A 20245-nucleotide genomic window follows, 5' to 3' on the forward strand; every position below is an offset into this window, starting at 1 on the left:
CTGTAGAGTTCACAGATGGACCACTGCAGAAAATCATAACTCGGCATGATATTCAGTATATTTGTTACTGATCTAAATGGATTTCAGGTTGTATGATATCACTGAAGAATAGCAAATGTTTCTCCATATTTTCAACAGATGGATGAGAATTGTCTTATAATATCCTAGCCTTACTGGGTACCTTTAGTTTGATTTTAAGGTTAAAATAAAATTTCAGATGACGGGAGAAATGGAAAATGGGATGAAAAAAATTTTCATATTTGCATAACTAGAGAAATCTGGACCACTGGGGTCAGGTGGAGTTTTCTTTGAGTTGGGTTTTTTTTAACACTTTCTTTCCAACAAGAAAAACTATCCAGGTTCAGTAAAAATACTTGGTGGTATATTTGAGGGGAACTGAAGTAGTAACTGGATATAACAAAGATATCTGTAGATCCCTGTTCTTGCAAGGAGTCACTTTTGAAGCTTCAGATAAATAAAAACCACGTAGAGACCAATTTTATCCCTCTGCCCTGCCTAATGCCTGCCTGTTTGTTACTGCTTCTGAAAACAGATGGAATGAGAAGGAGCATCATCCTGCTACTCATTCTCTGTTGTACCATTACATCTCAATGTGCTTCATTAGCCTTCTGTATCCTGCAAACACACTGTGTCTGACTGGTGTCTCAGAAAAAGGAAAGTCCACAGAATAATCTGAAAGCTGTCCTGAAATACAGAAACCTGCCCTTGCAGCTCCATGATTTAAAAGGTTGTGGCCCTTCCTTTCCTGGTTGATATTTCAGAGCTGCTGTGTCACTGAACTGAATTCTCAGGTGGATAGTCAGTGTCAGGTTCATACACACAAGATTTGTGGTGACGCTGTGACATTCCAGTAGAAGTCCCTTGGGATGGGATATGTTAATGGCTATTTCTATCCATCAGCTTGATGACGAGATAATTTATCATGACATGGTTAGTGCAGGGCTGTAAGCCAAGGCACTGAAGGGGTGCAACACTTTTAGAACTGATCTCAGAGAAAACATTTTACCTGAGTGTTGCAGAGCAATGTGGGTGCTTGTACTCCTTGTCCTGGTGCATTAGATGGCAGCACTACCAAGGCTGTGGGATCCTCAGTGCAGCTTCTGATACTGTCTGACACGTCTGGCAGTCTGATAGATGGGAAGTCAGCTCCTCTGAAAGAAAACCATTTCCAAATCAAACTAGACTGGAAAAGGAGTGCTGTTTCACATGTGAAATACCAACTGAAAAATAGCATGTCAACTGGACTAGTTAGGAATTAAAAACATACTTATTTTTTTTAGCATTTAGGTAAAACTTGCAGGTTTGGTTTTGGAGCTTTTTTTTTTTTAATTTTGCTTGGAGTTTTGCTTGTTTTCTTATTTATACAGAAGTGATTGGCAGGAGAAGGGCTTACCATACAAATTATTGTTGGTTTGTATTGTTTGTTTTTTGGGGGGAATGAGAGCTTGAGGGTTCTTAAATTATAGGCTGACATCCTGGAAATAGGAAACTTTCTTAGTAATGTGGTAGTATAGCACAGTTCTAAAGGCAATGCCATCTTTCATAGAATGAGCAGCTTTTCTCTAAAAGAATAAAAAAAAAGTGTAAATCTGCCACAGCTCTCACTAATTGTATTTTTTTTTTTGGTATCTTTTTCTACCTGATAAAAACATTCCCAGCTGACTTTGAGAAAAGGCAGACTTGAGGACGAGGCATCTCCCTGTCCCTGGAATATCCATCCAGCGGTAGGGCAGCGGCCTCTGTTGGGGAGGGGCAGCGCTGCAGGAGAAAACAGAGTGTAAATTGCCTTCCAATGGAAAAACCTCCCTGAATTGAAAAGGGTGGGTTTTCGCCATGGCTGCAATGTAATGGAATTAAAACCAGCATTTTGCAGAATTAAGTTAAAGCATGTTGAGCTTGTGTCCTTTTGAAAAAGGAAAGTGTAATTAATTATTTTTTTAACCCCAGATTCACGCTTGGAAAAATTGTGCAGTTCCTTGTTGAAGGGTAAATCAGAGCAGATTTCTGGAGCATAGTCCCTGCCCTATTCAATAAAAGTTCTGTTTTAAAAACAAGCGTAATTCTTCCAGACAAATTGGATTTATTCCAGACTTGTGTGAGCATGCTTAGTTATTTTATTGTAGCCCCTGTCAAATACGTTATTCAGTGTCAGCTGTGGCACTAAAATATTCCCAAATTAACAAGGCTCTAAGAATACTTCTAAAGAAACTGTGGATTCTTCAATGCCTTTCCTTGATTTCCTCTAAGAGGAAAAATGGACTGAATAAACACTCCTCTGACTGTATTTTACAATTCTGGTTTTGAGGAATCTGAGTCTATTCACTAGTCTGTTTTCCCTGGCAGACCTCCATCCTCCTGATATGACAAGTTTTGAATTCAGTTTTGTTCTAAAGGAGACTTTATTGATTATGTGTGATCTCCAAAAAAAAAAAAAAAAAAAAAAAAAAAAGCCAACCCAAAACAACTTTGACTAAAACAAGTTATTGTATCAAAATCAGTTTAGCCAAATAAATTGACATCAGAGGCAGCTTCAAACAGCTTTTCAGTAGTCTGAATACTTACTTTCCTGTACAAAAACATTTCCTATCTGGCTGTATAATTTGTTTTTCCACTTTTCAGATAAGATGCTAATGATTGAAGCCTCCAAATTCAGTGAAATAGGCTGGTTTATGTGTTTGGAGGGGGATTTTTCGCTTCCATGTATTTTACTCTTCTTGTGGTTGGTTCGTGGCCACTGGGTGTCAGCAGTGCAGAGCCGTGTGCAGGTCTGGGCATGGGTTTGGACTGGGAATTCTGTCCCAAAAGAGTCTGTAAAAACTTCTGAAATCTTAATGCTGGCTTGAAAAACTTGTCCATCAATGAAGTAAAACTGTGTGTTTTATGCAGCACTGGGAGTGGCTCTGGCACTTCATTCGTGTGTTTGATTCAGCACATTTGTACAGGTGACACAATTTGAACTGTTACTTTTAATATTAGTGATGTTACTAGAGCTGTGATGAATCCTGAAAATGAAAACAGCTTATCCAAAATATAACTTGCTTCAGGCTAATGGCACCAAGCTTCTCCTTCCTAAATCTAAAGGTGATGAGTGATAGCTACTATTTTTAATATTGACTCAAATTATTTAGTTTCTGGTATGTATGATACTGCTTTGGGATTTTGTATCATGGCTGGTCTTTTATTTAAAAACATCACTAAATCAATAGATGAAATTAGGATGTGTCAGAAGGCATCTCTGCTGCTCTGGCACTATTGAGAAGAGAAATAAATATGCATTAGTCCAGGAAAAACACGTTTGTATCCAGGGAGAACGTTGCAGCCATCAAAAAAGAGCGATTCCTGCCGTGCATTTTACCAGCTTATTTCCATCCCTGCAGCAGTCTCTAGCATTTTAGGTTGAGGGCAGAAATGTTCTCACTGGTTGTGAGGCTTTGCTGCTTCATTGGCAGAGAAAGGCACACGGGATCCCATAGGCTGCCAGGCTGTGATGCCATGTGTTGCTAAGGGCTGCCTTGGATTCAGCTGATGTGGGCAGACACCTATCCTCTGCCTCATTCCTTTTTTCTTTTTTTGCTTTGTTTTGTTTCTTTCTCCCTGTTCATGGCTAGATACTGTTTGGTAAGCCTTGAAACAGGCTGTGATAGGATTATCCTTCTCGAAAAAACAGTATAGGGAGACACTCAGTAAGTGTTTTGTTCATGTGACAACACTGCAAGTTATAACACTGTAATTCTATACTTTAATGCTATGCATGTTTTTTTCTTACTATTTTGCCAAAATATCTGAATTAGGTTTTTGCCACATTTATGTGACCAAATGAAAGTTTAAAACTCAAATCCCAGGAACAAAATGTTTGTTGTTTCATTAGATGTGCTTTCTGTATAGTGTTGTGCTTAACTGCATATGAAATTTTCAGAGAGTACAGTTTTCATCCTGTGAATTTTAGTATTGGGAATAGCTTACACATGCCTGAAAGGTAAGCTGATGTTTTCTTGAAGCAGATTTTCTTCAGGGATCACAAACAAATCTTTTAATCTATTTATCTGACTGTTCTTTTCAGCTAGTTTGAAAGTATATTATTCTTGTAATAGAACGAAAAAAAAAATAGAAAACATCACTTATGAACACCTTGGTAATCTTTTACCTGTAATGAGAGTAAGTTGTCTAGCTGCTCACCAGTTGAAAGAAACATCCTTGTTAATGCCCAGTTTTTCTTTCAGGTGTGAGAGGGGAAATTTTTTTGGGGTGAATTTACTTCCATTGCGTATTTCTGTTATGTTTCCCCTGGGCTTATCCCTGGGGAGGGGTGGGGGGCACTGAGATGTGTGGGGATGTTTTCCACAGGCAGGGCATGCGTGCAAGACTTGTTTTGAAAATATGCCTTTGCTTTCCGCTTGTCTGATCATGACTCCACACGCAGCATCATACAACCCCATAAGGCTGGAATGGGCCCAAATCATCCTAATCCAATGTGGCATTCCGTATGTCTTCCTCTGCAAGTAGGTCAAGTTTAAGCCGTGTTTCCTGGCTTGTGCTCCTATTTCCCATAACCTGCTCCACGTGGCTGGAGTATTGTGCTGGAGTGCAGAGCATGCCAGCAGGGATTCCGAGCAGCCTCACAGGGACAGCCAGTTTTTGGACAGAAACTACTGGTTTTCGTTCTGCTCTGATCTCGTGATGTTGCCTTCTTGGCAGGAGAAATCTTCAGTGGTTTAAATGTGTGCTTTTACTGAGTCTTAGGCTGTTAGTTTACCTAATGAGTTGCCTCTGGATGCTGCACTATAAAATTTTAAAATCATTAATACCTCTGGGAGAGAAATTGGTTTGCGGGTTTTGAAGTTTATTGTATTCTGAATGAGAATACCAGATAAAATTGGATAGAGGTTGATGCTCTGAAGCTCTGGAAAAACAAGTAGGTGGTGACCTAAAGTGTACTTCATGTACATGTGAGTATTTTGTTATTAATGATTGCAATATGCAGAATTCTTGATAAGGATTACAGCTTCAATGTGCCTAGTTTTCCATTTGTTGTGAGTGAAAATGTGGGTTAGCACCCACAGAGGTCACCTCCAGTCAGTGCTCTGAATCAACTATTTGACTCCAAAACAAACCCCAGCTGCAGGACATCAGAGTCAACAGTAGTGCTTGCTGATGGCTTAGGTCTTTCTTGAATTGGAGCTGGTTGACGTGTCAATGTGCTCAAGAAGGGTGCAGTAAGTGCAGGGAAATGTTCTTGACTAGGCGATGGAGGCTCAGTGTCAGGGCTACCTAGCTGGAACCACATCTGACTTTCTAAACCAGTAATCTTACTTACTTCAGATGAAGTTGTGGACTTGCAAGGAAATTGTAAGAGAGCTTGGTAAATTAATACTGCCTGAGCATGCCACTATGTGGTTAATTACTAAAGTAATTCACAGAACTATCAAAATCTTCATGCTGGTGATGCTTTTGCAGGGCATCAAATAGCAGAAGAGGTCACTGAAGCTAAGTGTTAATAGCTGAATTTGTAGACTTCTTCTCATGCAATGTGCAAATTGTCATCATCTTTAGTATTAGAGCCAGTAGCAGTCCTTTCATGTGTTTTGGGCCCAGAAAAATTGCAAATGATGGGCCATCTTGAACAAAACAAGGATCTCTAGTAAATATTTTCCTTATGTGTCAGAGACCTGATGCATCTCTGAGCTAGGTTGGTTTACTCTAGATTGGTCCAGATATTCTGCTGGCACAGCACCTTCTCAGAAAGGTCAGATTTCATTTTCTCCTCTGAGGTGTTCCCTCTGAGTACAACAGGTCAGCTCTGCCAGCTGCTCAACTATGCCTTCTGAAGGAAAATAATGTACAAAAGCGAAGGGCCACCTAACCTTAGCTGTGGCATGTTCACCTGCAGCTGCTTCCACAAATCTGGGAAGTTCCACAGATGGCACCATGGTCTTGTTTCTAAAAAGTCATTTCAGAGCTCAAGAGGGAAGTGCTTAGCTTTGCCAGAGGAACAGATTCTGACCTTTTGGCTCTTGCATTCGTTATCTGGAATGCTAAGCTGAGGGGAAAGCATCTTCCAAAAAAATGCTAGAGAAATTACATCTTCTCAGTATCTATCTAAATTGAGTTTTCAGGCTCTTCGTAGCCTAAAGTCTTTTTGGATTGCAGCTGGAAGAAGTGGTTGTTTCCACAGTTCTTAAAACACAGCAGGGCTTCCAGTTTTAAGGAATGCTTGAAATCCTTGAGTAAATGGCACAGTGTGTCTTGATTCAAGTTTCAGAAATACTGGCTTTGTCCAGTTTCAGCTAGATTTCCATGCACTCCATAAAATCTGAATACACAGTGGCTGTTTTGCTGCTAAGAAGGCAAATGTGATTGCATATCTTGTAAGTAAAACTCTGATGTGACTAAAATTTATCAAGATTTTTTTCAGGACAATGGACACATGAAGGGAGAGGTTTGTTGAGAGCTCCTTTACGAACAAGTGTTCAAGCAGCTTTGTGTTCATGTAAATTGAAATACATTCCTATAGCACATCTTGTCATCTTGCTGCTGTCACAGTTGAATTAATCCATTATCATCCATTTCTCTCCTTTGCTCAGGGAAGCTCTTCAATGAGATGTTGCCTTTAGATCAGTTGCATCTTCTGCTTGAATATCGCATTGGCTGTTCCATTGTAGTGCCAAAACTTTTATTATGCTTCTCTATTTGTTAAACTTAACTCCTGGAAAAGAAACTGTATATTCTTCCTGGCAAACTTTCCTGAGGGATGAAGGTATACGTATTGCAAAACTGAGTCCCCAACTCCCTACTCATATTAGGAGGTGGTAGGTGCTCAGTGAAACAATCTGTTCTGCAGTGCCCACATGCTCTTCTGTGAACTTAAGTTCAAAATATTTCAACTCTATAAACATGTCCCTCCTCTGACCTTTGTAAGTAGTGTTATCCAATATTTAAGCCACGTGCATGAGCCGGTAAACTCTTAGGAGACTGGTTAATATCAAAACAAAGGCAAAACCTACACAGAGGCATTTTTTTGAGACATGGAAAATATTTTGTTGGAGGAGGAGATGGTGCAGCTGAAACACAGCAATAATTGCAGGTACAGGAGTCCTCTTTAGGCCATTAGCACTATTCACTGCCACATGTTTGCTGCTTGTTTGTTAATGTTGGAATTGAAATATGTAATATGCTGTTCTAAGACTGAGGTTTGGTTTTTAAATCTGAATCTGTAAACTGGATCACCATTAAGCAGCTTCTACTTCTGGGTTTTTTTATTGGCCCTTTTGAAAATAATTTGTTTAAGGACTCCTCTGTCTGCTCCCCAAGAAGAGCATTCATAATGTGGAAAACTCTGAAATACAAAGTGGCTTATTCAGTCCTGTGTTATAGAACACACTTGAGAGATATGGAAAAGTAATTTGTCTGCTTTCAACTGTTGCATGTTTACACAGCATTGGTTCACATGTAGCTTTAACATAGTTTGCTGTGCTATGGGATAGAAGGTCCTGGGAAAGCTGCCTCTTTGAAGAACCGTGTTTTAATGGATTAGTTTTCAAGAAGAGTCTCTAAACTGGACAACCTAAGTTAAAAATTCCTGAATTCATAGGTGCTTCTCACAGGCTGAGAAGTTTGATCCGAATTTCCAGGAAATAAGTTCAAATTATTTGGAAGCAGGTCTTGTATTTCCTTGAGTTTCAAGGAGAAGGTTGAACATGTGAAAAAGCCAGCATACAACCTCCTGATGAGGTGCTGTGTGCAGAGTCCCCTCTGGTCACCTGGGTTACACTCAAAGTCACAGTGCTAGATTCTTAACAGTCATTTGGTCATTCTGTAGGAGTTGTTGCAGCAAAGACTTGGGTTATTTTCAGCAGCTTGGGATTAATTGTCCCTTCCTTCTCAAGCTTTGATTGCTGAAGATCTTGAAAAATAAATCGTATGCTGTTCTTAGTTTGATGAAGAAATCTGTCTCAATACAGGTTCTGAAAGTTTGTTTTACTAAACAATCTGTTTTGAGTTCACATTGTTTCAGTTTCCTTGACTCCTAATAAAGTAATGATTCTTGGTGTCATGCTATCTTCCTCCAGGTAAACATAATTCTTCAGTAAAAGTAAAAATTGGTTGATATAGTTATACTAATTTGAAAATCATTTTTTTTATATCTTGTGCTTGAATCCAAATGTTAGATTGTAGATGGCTTGGTCTTAAAAAATTCACAATGAGATTTTTGGGTATGTCTTGCTTGTCTTGCAGCAGCACTCTAGTGAGCTCTTGGCATTTCAGAACAATGGTAATAGGGATATTTTCAGCCTCTGTAAAACATGGGAAGGTTCATGAAAAGGCTGCTTTGTTATGAAATGCAGTTTTCATACTCCAGGTATTGATTTCTGAATCTTGTGGTAGCATTTGAAACTTGATAATTTATCTGATGTCAAGTAATCTAACAACTATTTAATTTTCCTTCCATTTTTCATTTCTTTTAGCTGGGATGTGACAGCAAACATAAGAAGAACTGTTGAAACTTGATTTTTCTCCTGGTCTTGGAAAAGTGTAGTTTTTGTTTTGCTTGTAACTCTGTGATTTAATGGGAAAACTGTTCATTGGCCACAGATGACTACTACTGAGAGGCTTTCTGAAATCTGTTTTGGATTACAGAGAGGTAGTAAAAAAAGTGCTATGATAACACCAGTTCCATTTGAGGTTCCTTTTGTCCTAAACAATAATGGGTTTGTTTGGCATTGAGTGCTGCAGTTATGCAAAACAATTGCTCAGTCATCATAGGTCACATGTTCTTTATATGTATTAAACAAAGATGAAAAGGAGCCAGTAATTCACATCTTTATTTTTGTCAAAGATTGTAACTTTTCCAGTTTTTCAACAATCACTGCTCTCTAAGAAGAAGGGGCATGGAAATGCACTGTACAGTGCACGAGTTCTGCTCCCCACCAGGAACTGATGAATCCAGAGTCCAAAACGCAATGAGAGCCCTGCTCCAGTGAGACCCAGGCGTGTACTTGAAGTAGGAAATGGTTATTGGAACTAAATTATTTTGCCATTTTTATTTTTAGGTTTGCTGGCATGGGTAATCTCATTAAGGTGCTAACCAGGGACATAGACCACAATGCAGCACATTTTTTCTTGGATTTTGAAAGTAAGTCTCTCAGCCCTTCACAGCTGGTGCCTTTCAGATGGTAAAAGTAGGATTGCTTATACCTGCTGCAGTGAAGGCCAGGGGACTCAATTGCAAAGTTGGAATTTGAAAGAGTTGCATGTGGTTTTTTTTGTTACTTTTTTTTTTCCCCTTTTTCCCCCCCTCTCCAGTAGTAGCCAAACCACCATCATGCTGCTGTGTAAATTTTCTTTCCATGTGCATAGTCATTTTAGGTCTCTGTGGTCAGTGATGTCCATCCATCTGCCTGCAAATCAAATAATCATGAAATGAGAAATTCTGTCAGTATGCCATAGTAATCTGTGCTGAGCAGTTGTTCACTGTAATCCTCTCATACACAACAGTGTGTGCTAAATCATTCCTGATCCTGCTTTGGTCATTCATCGTGCAGTTAATGTGTGTTTTTTTTACATCCAAAAGTCTGAAGTGAAACTGTCTCAGTTTCACAGATGTTTTAGGCACCTTGTGTGAAAGATCTGTGGCATATCTCTATGAGCATTTTCTGCACACTGAAATGATGTATCACGATGTGATTTTCTACAATGGCCTTCTGACACAATTGTAAGGGCTGACAAAATTAAAGCTCTTTCCTTCTGTTGTCCCATCAGGTTAAAATCTAGCATGGCTAATGCTTTCTAATCTGGTACTTGGCCCTCAAGGCAATACTCCTGCTCAGGACACTGGTACTAGGGTGTACTGGGACAGAACAGTCCCTGGCAAAGCCTTTGATTGGATCCTGCCCCTTTCCCAAAGGGGCAGCTATGACGATGTTGGTGACACGGTCACTTCTTACAGGAAAGCTGCACTGCTGGGGCCACCAGCTGTGCATCCTCGAGGTGGGGATGTCCCTTCACCCAGCCTGAAGGACCTGATGGAACTCCCTGGTCTTCTTTTCCCACTGCTTCAATCAACTACATTTGGGCTGTTCTTTCTTACAAAAAGAAAAATTTCTTTTCTCTCATTCTTGTCTTGGCAGGTACCTTAACATGGGGAACCTTCTAAAAGTTTTGACATGCACAGACCTTGAGCAGGGGCCAAATTTTTTCCTTGATTTTGAAAGTGAGAAGATGATTTTATATATCTATTACTCTTTGCCTGCAGTAGACTGCATTTGTCATGTACTAAATGTATGTTTTCATTTTGCCATCCTTCTAACTGCTTTGCATGCCTGAGCTATGGATAATTGTTCAGCAAACTTTGGTAGAAAGCAATAACCTGTTCTAAAATATCCTCAGGTCCTAAAGTGTAAAATCTTTATTTCAAGAAGGGCTTTCAAATTAAAATTTGACTGTTGAAACCTGATTTGCTTCTTGTTTTTTAAACCAAAATTCTGCCTACTTTTAATCAAAATGTTAAGAACAGATGTAGTGATTGGAAGACTTACTGAAGTTACAACTGACTCACTCAAATTTGTGAGTTTTGTCCCATGCTCCTTAAAGAAAAAAACCTGAAAATAAAACCTGATTCTCATCACATTCAATGTGACTTAATAATTCTGCATACACAGACTGGCTCACAACAGCTATTCATAGCTCCACCATCATCATGTTAAAGGTTATATGTGAACCTTACTGGATCTGGCACTGAAACTTAACCTCATGCCTTCTTAAAAGGATGTCTCAAGGTGTACAGAGATGAAATTGATTTTGAAAAGAAGAGACGTGTTGCTTGTCTGATCAATGCCAGGTGTTCTCAAAGGTTCACATATTTCAGTATTTCTGCTTTTAGTTTTTGTTGCATGACACAGGATAGCCTAAGAATGGCAGGTAAGTGTTGCTTCTGCTGTGCATGTTTAATTACTTTCTTTTGCGATGTGGTGTTTCTTTAGCCAGCTGTACATCAGCAAGCATAAATAAGATTAATGTTCAAGTACATTTTGACCATGTAATAGAGTACAATGGAGTAGCATAATAAAAAAACTGATGATGTATTATTATACGGATAATTCGAGGTGCATTATATCTTTTTTCCCCTGAATTGTTTTTCAGTTGTTTGATGAAACAGTAGCAGGGTTTTTTTATATTATAATATGAAAGCAAATGCTTGAAGAAATATGGTTTTGCTTCAATGACATTTAAAGTTACAGCTTTTCTAAACTCTTACCCTGTAGTGTTAAATTTTATCACTTGTCTCTTCTGAATATATTGTTATTGGAAGATGCTAGCCATAAAAATTATTCATAAAGGGAAGATTATCAAGGCCTGTGTTCAAAAATCAGAAAGCAAAATTTGTCTCAGACCGATTCTCACATATTGTCATAATAGGTACAATTAAAGGAAGGGGGAGAACTCATGTATGAGGCCATTGGAGTTGTGAAGCTCCAGCTTAATCTGCAAATACTGAAAATTGAATTGGAGTAAGTGAAATTCATGGTAGCTGGATAGGAGAAGCATAGTTCTAAAATAAATTGCAATTAAAATTGCTTGGGTTTTTTTTGCCTTTTTAAATACAAATTCTTTATCTATCAGTTTTGTTTTAAAATGCATGTTTTGAGCATGAACAGGATTTGGCATGAGAGTAAGCAGGTTGCTGACATGAAATGCTTTCATATGCAGTCAAATTAGGTAACTTATATTATGGCTGAATTTTTAGACTGTTCTTTGTTCATTTTGGACCCTGTTCTGCATTTGTTTCTGCTGCTATACTGTGTATCCATGCTTCTTTCTCTGTTTCAGATAGCTTGCCTTGACAGGATCTTGGCTTTGACACAGCCAAGATCTTTCTTCAAGACTTGGCACTTAATCTTGTGATAGTTAATGTTGTGGTTTTGTGTGGAAGGACAAGTAAGCTCTGTATTAAAAACAAATTTGCCAATTCTGTGTTACGCCTGGCCCAATAATAGGCAGTTTTAAGTCCTTTGTTCTTAAATCCGTGTATGTGAGCAGGCTCCAATGTTTCTTACATAGTACCATAAAGAACTAAAATGTAACATTCATAAAGCTTTGTAGTGCTAGAAACTTCAAATTTAGAAAGGTTTTAGACTCCTAACCATTATTTTTTTCCCAGATGTTTTTCTTGGTGCTAGATTCCAGTGATTGGTGTGACTATCAGAATCCATGTAAAAAATACAATGAGCTGTAGGCTTTTCCTTGCCTCCACACTGGTTAAGCTTATGCTTTCTTTGGTCATCCACCTTACGTGTTTGAAACAAATGGTTTTCTTGAGTGTTCTTTTAAAGTCCATGCAGTGCCATTAGAACATGAGCAAAATGCACAGGTCAATATTGTTTACAATAAAACAGCCACCTAAAGTGTGGGAAACTTACAGCTCAGCTTTTACATTGGTGTCATCACTGTCACAATTGCAAATCTTTTCCAAATTTACTGATTTGAATAGTAGCTAAAATACAGTGTACTCTGAGATGGTGATATCAAGCTAGCACTGACAGTATCCTGCATTATCTCCAGAGGACTTGGCCAGGTTTCAGAGGAGCCACAGAGACAGCATTCTCCATAGTAATGCCAACAGAGATGAATAAATTATTTCATCTCCAGCAGTCTGGCATTTTTTCCCCTTGTTTGTGAGTTTTGTCCCAGACAGTTTCAAATGACTTGATGTGTTCTTCCCTGGGAAAAAAATCTCAGCTTAAATAGTTTGCTGTGCAGTGTAAACTTTTAACCCCAAATTTCTCTCCCTACTAGTTCTGTAGACTAGTCAAATATTATTTTAATAGTTACTAAATGTGTGTGTTCCCCCTCCCCCTGGCATGCAATATGTTGTCTCACTTTTGTAGTATTTAGTTCACATAACAGCGTTTGTATATTGTTTCAAGTCTCCTCTTCTGTCTCTAATACATTACTGTGTGAGCATTCTGAACTCTGAGTGTATATTGCATCTAGTGCAGTAACATTCTGATCAAACACAAATTACTTTAAAGACAATTCCTATTTACTTGCAGAACCTCAGTCTTCCCTTTTGTTACTATTGGATTTAAAATAGTAAAGTTACCCTGAATAACCAGAGGTCAGCTCCTGTGGCCACAATGTCAAACCTCAGAACATCTGGGTGAGCTGTGCTGTGCTTACTGGGTTTGTTCCTTCTGTGGAAAGCATTGGTAATAAAGGCACGGCCTTGTTGTAGCCTTGTGGCAGGAACTTAAATGGACAAGGGAGAAGGGAAATCCATGAAATTGTGTATGTCACTTCATCCTTCTGTTTGGATGCCTGGCACTGCTGGCTGCTTTTTCTCAGCTGCCAAGAGTAACTCCAGAAGTGCAACTCCCTTTCCTGCTCTGTGCACTCCACCTTGGGGAAAAGGAGTTCCACAATTAGTGGTTCTCAAGTGAAGGTCCTGTAGCTTGAGCCCTCAGGTACGTCCTGGGAGGTGCTATTCCCATAATATGGGAGTGCTGCCTCCATCTATTCAAGATGATAACAGTGCTTAGGAAGAGGGACCTCTCCCTCGTTCTTCCCTGTGGTGGGCTTTCAGAATACAATGCCCTGACCGGCACTGGGAAGCAAATAAACCAGTTTTGCTCTGGGTCAGCCAGCATTAGGCCCTGAAGATTTTTTACATCATGCCTTTTAACCCTATTCTAATAACGTCTTAAATGTTTTGTGAAGGGATTATAAAATAAATTAAATTTGCTTTTAAAATTCAACACCTCTTTCAGAGAGATGGCAGAGGAAATGAGTTGGGACAAATCAGGTTTTCAGATGTCTTTTATTGGAGAGGACTAGGATGACCAAAACTGAAATACATACCAAAAGAAATAACTCAGTACCTACTTGGTTTTCAAATAGATTGATATGTAGAAGTTCGTAATAATCGAAACAAACAAGCAAGTAAAAAACCCCACTACCCCAACAAATTAAGTATCAACCATTGGTTTAACTTCCTGGAACTTTTTAAGGAGATGAAATACAGTAGTTGGCTGATTACATCCTACACTAAGAGAGGTGATGATGGTGTTGACTTGCATAGCCAGCTGTCCAGTGAAGACCATTACATTTGTATCTGGAAGATGATTTTCATTTCTAAACATGGAGGGTCACAGTGCTGCAGCTGTTCTGCATATTGGCAGGTTTTGAAATGAGGAGCAGGAGTTCTTTTGGGCCCTCCTGCTCTGCCCCTCCCAATCTTGAAAAATTAACTCTCCTTACTGCACAGGGTAAAGAAAAAAATGGCCTGAAAAATTAAATAGGCAGGAGATGTTCTCAGTGTGAGACAATCCAAGTGACAAGTCTTGATTGCATTATTTAACAACACAATCTGGAATGCTACAGAGCTTCACATCTTAGTCTGTATTTCACTGTAACATTTCATGTTCGTGCATGAACTGCTGCCAGTCAACTGGTGCTTCCCTGTCTGCTATTTTCCCTCATTTCTTGTCTTCATTTCTTACAGCAGTCTTCAGCAGCTTTCAAAATTATGTGACCTTTGTGATGATCTGAAAAGCACTGGCCACTTTTACTCGATGCCTAATCAATGTGGTGCTCATTTATTTACAAAGGAGTGACCAGGTTCTTTTTTAACCTGTGCTAATTCTTGATGTTTCTCAAAATACCAGTTAAACTGTTGCAAGGTCTATATGTAGGCATATTTGCTAATAATGCCCACTCTTTATGCATTAAACTATAAAAATAAGAGGTATTATGCAAAAATTACAGCAAAATCCAGACATGCAACATATGTAAAATTTATTTTTTCTAATACAAACTTTGTTTTGTCTTGTGTTTTTTCTAGTGTATAACACTAAGATAATGTGGGACTTTTTTTATTTCACATGTAAACTTCCATGGGAAGTTGTACATATGGATCATGGAGAAAGAACTTGTAAAAAGACATTTTCCAGACTCTTCAAACTGCACAAAGTCATGAGGATATATTGTCCTTAGATAGCTTTTGTCTGTCCTTATAAAAAAGAATCTATTGTTAATACCCTGATTTTTGGCATTGGAAATAATGGACTAAAATCCAATTATATTTATTCCATAACATATTTTTCCCATGTTAACAGAGAAGTGGGGTTTTTTTACAAGAGCTTTAGTAACCAACATTTTTTTTTTAATACTATTCCAAAAGGGACTAACATTATAGTTCCCATCACCATTTGAAAAGAAAAAAATTTGGTCCAGGTAAACCATGTCTGAGATACTTGTCCAAGGTGATTGTTTTTAAAGAGTAAAACCTTTTGTTGATTTTTCTCAAAACATGCTTCTTACAGAATGGCATTTCTTTAAAAATGTACATATAGCTTTTTGAAATTATGACCCAATATACTTTTGGGAAGCCCTTAGCTAATTAGGAAAAAATGGGAGACAGCTTATATCTTTAAAGACAATAAAATAGCCCTACACAAGCTCACACTAGATCCTTTTGCTCTCAACTCTGATTGTGCAATGAGTGCAATAAAGAATGCATTTTGAAAATTAAATATATTTATTGGTAAAAAGATATGGCTCCTTTGCCAAGCAGTTAAAGATGAGGCAGATAAGATGGAAAATAATCTGATGCAGTGTTTCTAGATGACAATAGACATGGACACCTCCTGTACTATCTGCAGTGACCATGTCTTTTTAGTGCTTACCTAAGTTTCTTCCAGTGAGCCTCTACCGCACCCCAAGGTGAGATTATATGGTAGTCATAAAGACAACAGGATTTCTTCTGCTAACACAGTTTTAAATAAGTGAAGAAGGTAGAACCCAGGTGAATTTTTGGGATGGTAAATTAAAAGAATACTAAAATGAATGCAATTAGTCTCTTGGAGTTCCTTATACGTTGTAGTAGCTCTTCAGAGAATGAAAATTCTTAAAGAGTTGCTGCATGAAGAATTTGTCCCATAGGTGATGGTGTGCCTATTGAGTTCCATGTTGTTGTTAAAAATATATACATTTAATATGTTCTGCTGTTTAGATGCCCAACCTACAGAATCTGAAAAGGAAATTTATAATCAGGTGAATGTAGTGTTAAAGGATGCAGAAGGAATACTGGAAGACTTGCAGTCATATAGAGGAGCTGGCCATGAAATACGAGAGGTGAGCTAGAGCGTTACAGTTGTGCACAACCTGTGGTTGTTCATTGTCCAATCCTAACCAAATACTGCTGGGGTTTAACTTTGCTTGCAGGAGCTGTTTTGGCAGAGCATGTTGTGTATTAAAATCACTGTCTTGAATTTCTGCTCTGGAATGTTTCTTTTTAACAGCAAAACAGATGTTGCTTGTTTCAATCATATTAATCCACATATGTAATAGCAAATGATGCTTCTCAGAGTTTTTGGGGTATTATTGCTATTGATTTTCCTTTGTGTTCCCACATAAGCTCTTCTTGAGTTAATAGTGAATTTGGAAAGAGCATGGTGTGACTACAGTGCAATACTGAGTAGTGTTGACATTCTCTTGTATGGTAACTGGAGAAGCCTGGTTTGGTAAACCTAACAGAAAAGGCATCTCATTTTCAATCCCTTCTAATTGGCTTTTATTTATTAAAGTAAATGTTTGGAACAGAAACAAAGTTCCTGTACAGAATGTCACTCCATTTTTCCTTTGTTTAATAGAGGGTGGAATAAATATTCTCCCAACCCTCTTTCTTTCTTCCTCACGTGCATGAGGGCTGCTTTGCTCATGAAGGAAAGAGTTACTCACTGTAACATACCCTTAAGAGATGATATTAGAGAGGAGTCTCTACTCACTCCATAGCAATTTGAGATATTCAAAGCCATTCAGCTTTGAGAGTTTTTCTCTCCATGGAATTGATAAGGTAGGTTTAAGAAGGATAACTGTCACACAAAACCCTTAGGAGAGGGGACAGCTTACTTGTTCTTCAAGGAAGGAGCATGTTCAGGGGCAGGCTGTAGGATCAGGAATGTGTGTCTGCAGATGCCATGGAGAAAGGAGAGAGAATTCTCTGAAAGGAGGTAGATATGGCAGGGAGGAAACTTTCTACGACAAGAGAAGAGTGTCCTGCAAGACACATTGCATGGTTGACTGAAACAGTTCTTGAAATCAAGAACTTGACAATGAAAATGCTGGAGGAGAGTTATGAGCATTTTTATTTCTGTTTTCTTGGTATATTTTCAGTTGCTAATTGGAGTGGTTGAATTTAAGGTATTATATGTCTGTGAAGTTTACTGTAAAGACAAAGTCTATAAATATATCCCTCAAAGCTGTGGTATATACTGTGTCCTGGTGGTGCTTTATGTCATTGATTATGCTTGAATGTTCCTACTGTAATAGCCTGAATTTCACAGCAATTTTTTTTCTTTGCAAATTTGGGAATTAGTGATAGATACCAACATTAAGATGAGGCTTTGATCTCTAAATTTTTTTTTGCTTGGAGTAAGCACAGTAAAGTTGTTAATTTTAATTAACTAGGTCTGGTTATGTAAATTTTCTTATCTGAGTAACTTGATTTTTAACCATTTCTTTATACTCTCTCCAAGTAGTTTTCCTGTTCAGGATGCTTACTTTCAACACAAATTTTTAGACCTTTTTGGAACAGACATGGGTTAGTACATGCTTGTCTCTCAACTGAAAACTTCTTAGTAGGTAGATTTTTAATTATTAGCTCTTCAAACAATTGTCCTGCATAGGTGTTTTGGTTTTTTGTGTTTTGTTGTTTGGGGTTGTTTTGTCAGCAGTGCATTAGTTATTTCCAATGTAAGCATACTTTTCTCCTCTCTTTTTCTAATTTAAGGCAATACAGCATCCAAATGATGAGAAGCTGCAAGAGAAGGCATGGAGCGCAGTTGTTCCACTAGTAGGCAAACTAAAGAAATTCTATGAATTTTCTCAAAGGCTAGGTAAGTGGAAAGGTGTTAGCTTGGGGGGTTTCGCCTTCATTAATTAGTATATTTGCATATATGCTGATCACATCTAGTGATCACATCTAGTGATCACATCTAGGTCAGCTCCTTTATGGAAAAGAGCTCATACTGCACAGATTCCTCCATACACTGGATGACAGCAAACTTGCTTCAGTGGATACCTGAGAGGAGAGAGAGAATGGGATCATCCTTCTTGCTCCTCCTCTACTCCTTTAGTAACTCAGGAAAGCAGTAACGAGCTGATTGACTGGAAATTAGTGGACTAAATAATCAGGAATTAATTCTGTCAGTGCTTCTGATACCAACAGTACTTAAAAGTGACTGTATTATTCCGCTCTAAACAACAGAAATAATTTGCTGTGTGGAAATGCCTGATCTTGGTTCATACACATGAGATGGTGCTTCATGCCTCTTCAGAAACTCACTATTGTGGTGGCTATGCTGATAAAATTTATGGCACTTGTTTTTTTCACCAGCTTTCTGCTGTTATCTCACTTTTAATCAAATTTATTAACATAGCTTGTACAAAAAAGTGTTTAAAACATGGAAACTTTTTGCAGGCAAGTTCTGCTTTTTGAATTGGGTGACGCATTTTTCTCAAGAAGATGAATAGGAAGCTGGATTATAAATTTATCTTAAACAAGGCATGACTTCTGCTTCCAGCTGTGTGCCCCTTGTATTGTGTTTTTCTCCTAAAGGCTGAAGTCTGCTAACACAGACTTCAATATATTATTGAAACATGTTCTACACAAATGTTGCAGACAAAGCATGAGTAAAGCTTTTGAAGAAGTTTTGCTGTCAGTGCTGATGAGACCTGGTCTGTACAGCAATTTGTATGTAAATATGACAGCAGTTGACGCATAAATAAGCAATTCATCAAGTCCCTTTATTATTAATCACCATGCATTTTGGCAGCTGTCTATTTCAAGCCTAGCATGCAGAATATCAGCCAGTACTGATACAAGAAGCAGGTGCAGTTGTGTGTTGCAAACTCCTCTCCTGTCGTTGCAGAGGCGGGACTGCGGGGCCTGCTGGGAGCCCTGACCAGCACTCCCTATTCCCCAACACAACACCTGGAGCGAGAGCAGGCTCTTGCTAAGCAGTTTGCAGAAATTCTTCACTTTACACTCAGATTTGATGAGCTCAAGGTAAGAGCTTCTGATCAGAAGGGCTGGAAAAAGAAGCCAAGTCTGTTTACTGGAGCAGCCTGAGTTGTGTTCTGTTCTGGAATAGAATGTGCAGTGGATACTCAAATATCCTATATGCTTGGCTTGCTCTCATGACCTAGAGTTAGATTAAACTGGAAAGCAGATAAAATATCATATTAGCTTTAGGCACTTGTTGTGTTTCAGTTCACATTAACCATGTTTCTTCACCCAAAATTGGCATATCTCTTGGGATAATGCTGCTGCTTTTAGCTTGTGTGCACCCATAGTCCAGCTATGTTCTTCCTAATGTGCAAAGAACTAAGCTGAAATGATAATTAATTTGCTGGTTTGATCCTTGGAGTCAAATTAGCATAGCAATTTTTTCAACCTACTAATTTCCAGCTTGTATTTAGGAGTCTGCTCCTTTTCTCATTCTCTTTAGAGCTTGTTCTGAGTGTGAGAAACCAGAAAGCTTTATGTTGTGCTTACCATCTTCCAACATGTCACAGGCCTTTTTACTTCGCTTCATTCAGCAAGTCGAATATTTTCTTGTTGGGTGTATTATGTTTCATGAAAACTTGTCCTTACTTTTCTTGAATTTGTCACAACTCTCTTGCTTTCATACCTACACAGATGACAAATCCTGCTATACAGAATGACTTCAGCTACTATAGAAGAACTCTGAGCCGTATGAGGATTAACAATGTCCCAGTAGGTAACCCTTGGATAAGATGAAATGTAGTCTTCTGCTACCACCTCTCTTCTCCATGTGCAGAACAACTAAACCCTTTCTTCTGTTTTTCAGGCAGAGGGAGAAAATGAAGTAAATAATGAGTTGGCAAACAGAATGTCTTTATTTTACGCTGAAGCGACGCCAATGTTGAAAACCTTAAGTGATGCCACAACAAAGTTTGTGTCAGAGGTAAGAGTATAAATTTATGGCTTGGGTTATGTGCTTCATAGCACTGCAGGGCCAGACATAATGGGCAACACAACCTCCTCCAGCCCTAATCTGGCATCTGGAAATAAAACTTGGGGTTTGGAGCCTCAAGAAATGTAATGTGTCTTTCCCAGATGCTGTAGAGTTAGGGACTCCAGACAGGCACTTTGTGTGTGCATCCCCAAAAGTTAATGGATAGTGTCACATCAGTAGTGATGGCTTTC

At 38.6% G+C, this 20245-nt stretch overlaps 1 protein-coding gene across 5 annotated transcripts in view; it reads left to right on the forward strand.

Moving 5' to 3' along the window:
• CYRIB (CYFIP related Rac1 interactor B) overlaps nt 1-20245 on the forward strand; it is a 96857-nt gene that overhangs the window by 69507 nt on the left and 7105 nt on the right. For 3 of the 5 annotated variants that reach the window (XM_083865972.1, XM_083865971.1, XM_083865975.1), the window contains exons 4-9: nt 10146-10228; nt 16025-16146; nt 17804-17909; nt 18945-19081; nt 19715-19792; nt 19887-20003. In XM_083865972.1, the coding sequence (XP_083722098.1) occupies nt 10156-10228; nt 16025-16146; nt 17804-17909; nt 18945-19081; nt 19715-19792; nt 19887-20003 (633 nt within the window). In that variant the 5' untranslated portion in view covers nt 10146-10155. Of the gene's footprint in view, nt 1-9068; nt 9152-10145; nt 10229-16024; nt 16147-17803; nt 17910-18944; nt 19082-19714; nt 19793-19886; nt 20004-20245 lie in introns of all 5 variants that reach the window. The other 2 variants (XM_083865973.1, XM_083865974.1) reach the window with 2 other exon arrangements.

Source organism: Zosterops lateralis (assembly GCF_965231275.1).
Source record: "Zosterops lateralis genome assembly, chromosome: 1".
Classification (NCBI taxonomy): Eukaryota; Metazoa; Chordata; class Aves; order Passeriformes; family Zosteropidae; genus Zosterops; species Zosterops lateralis.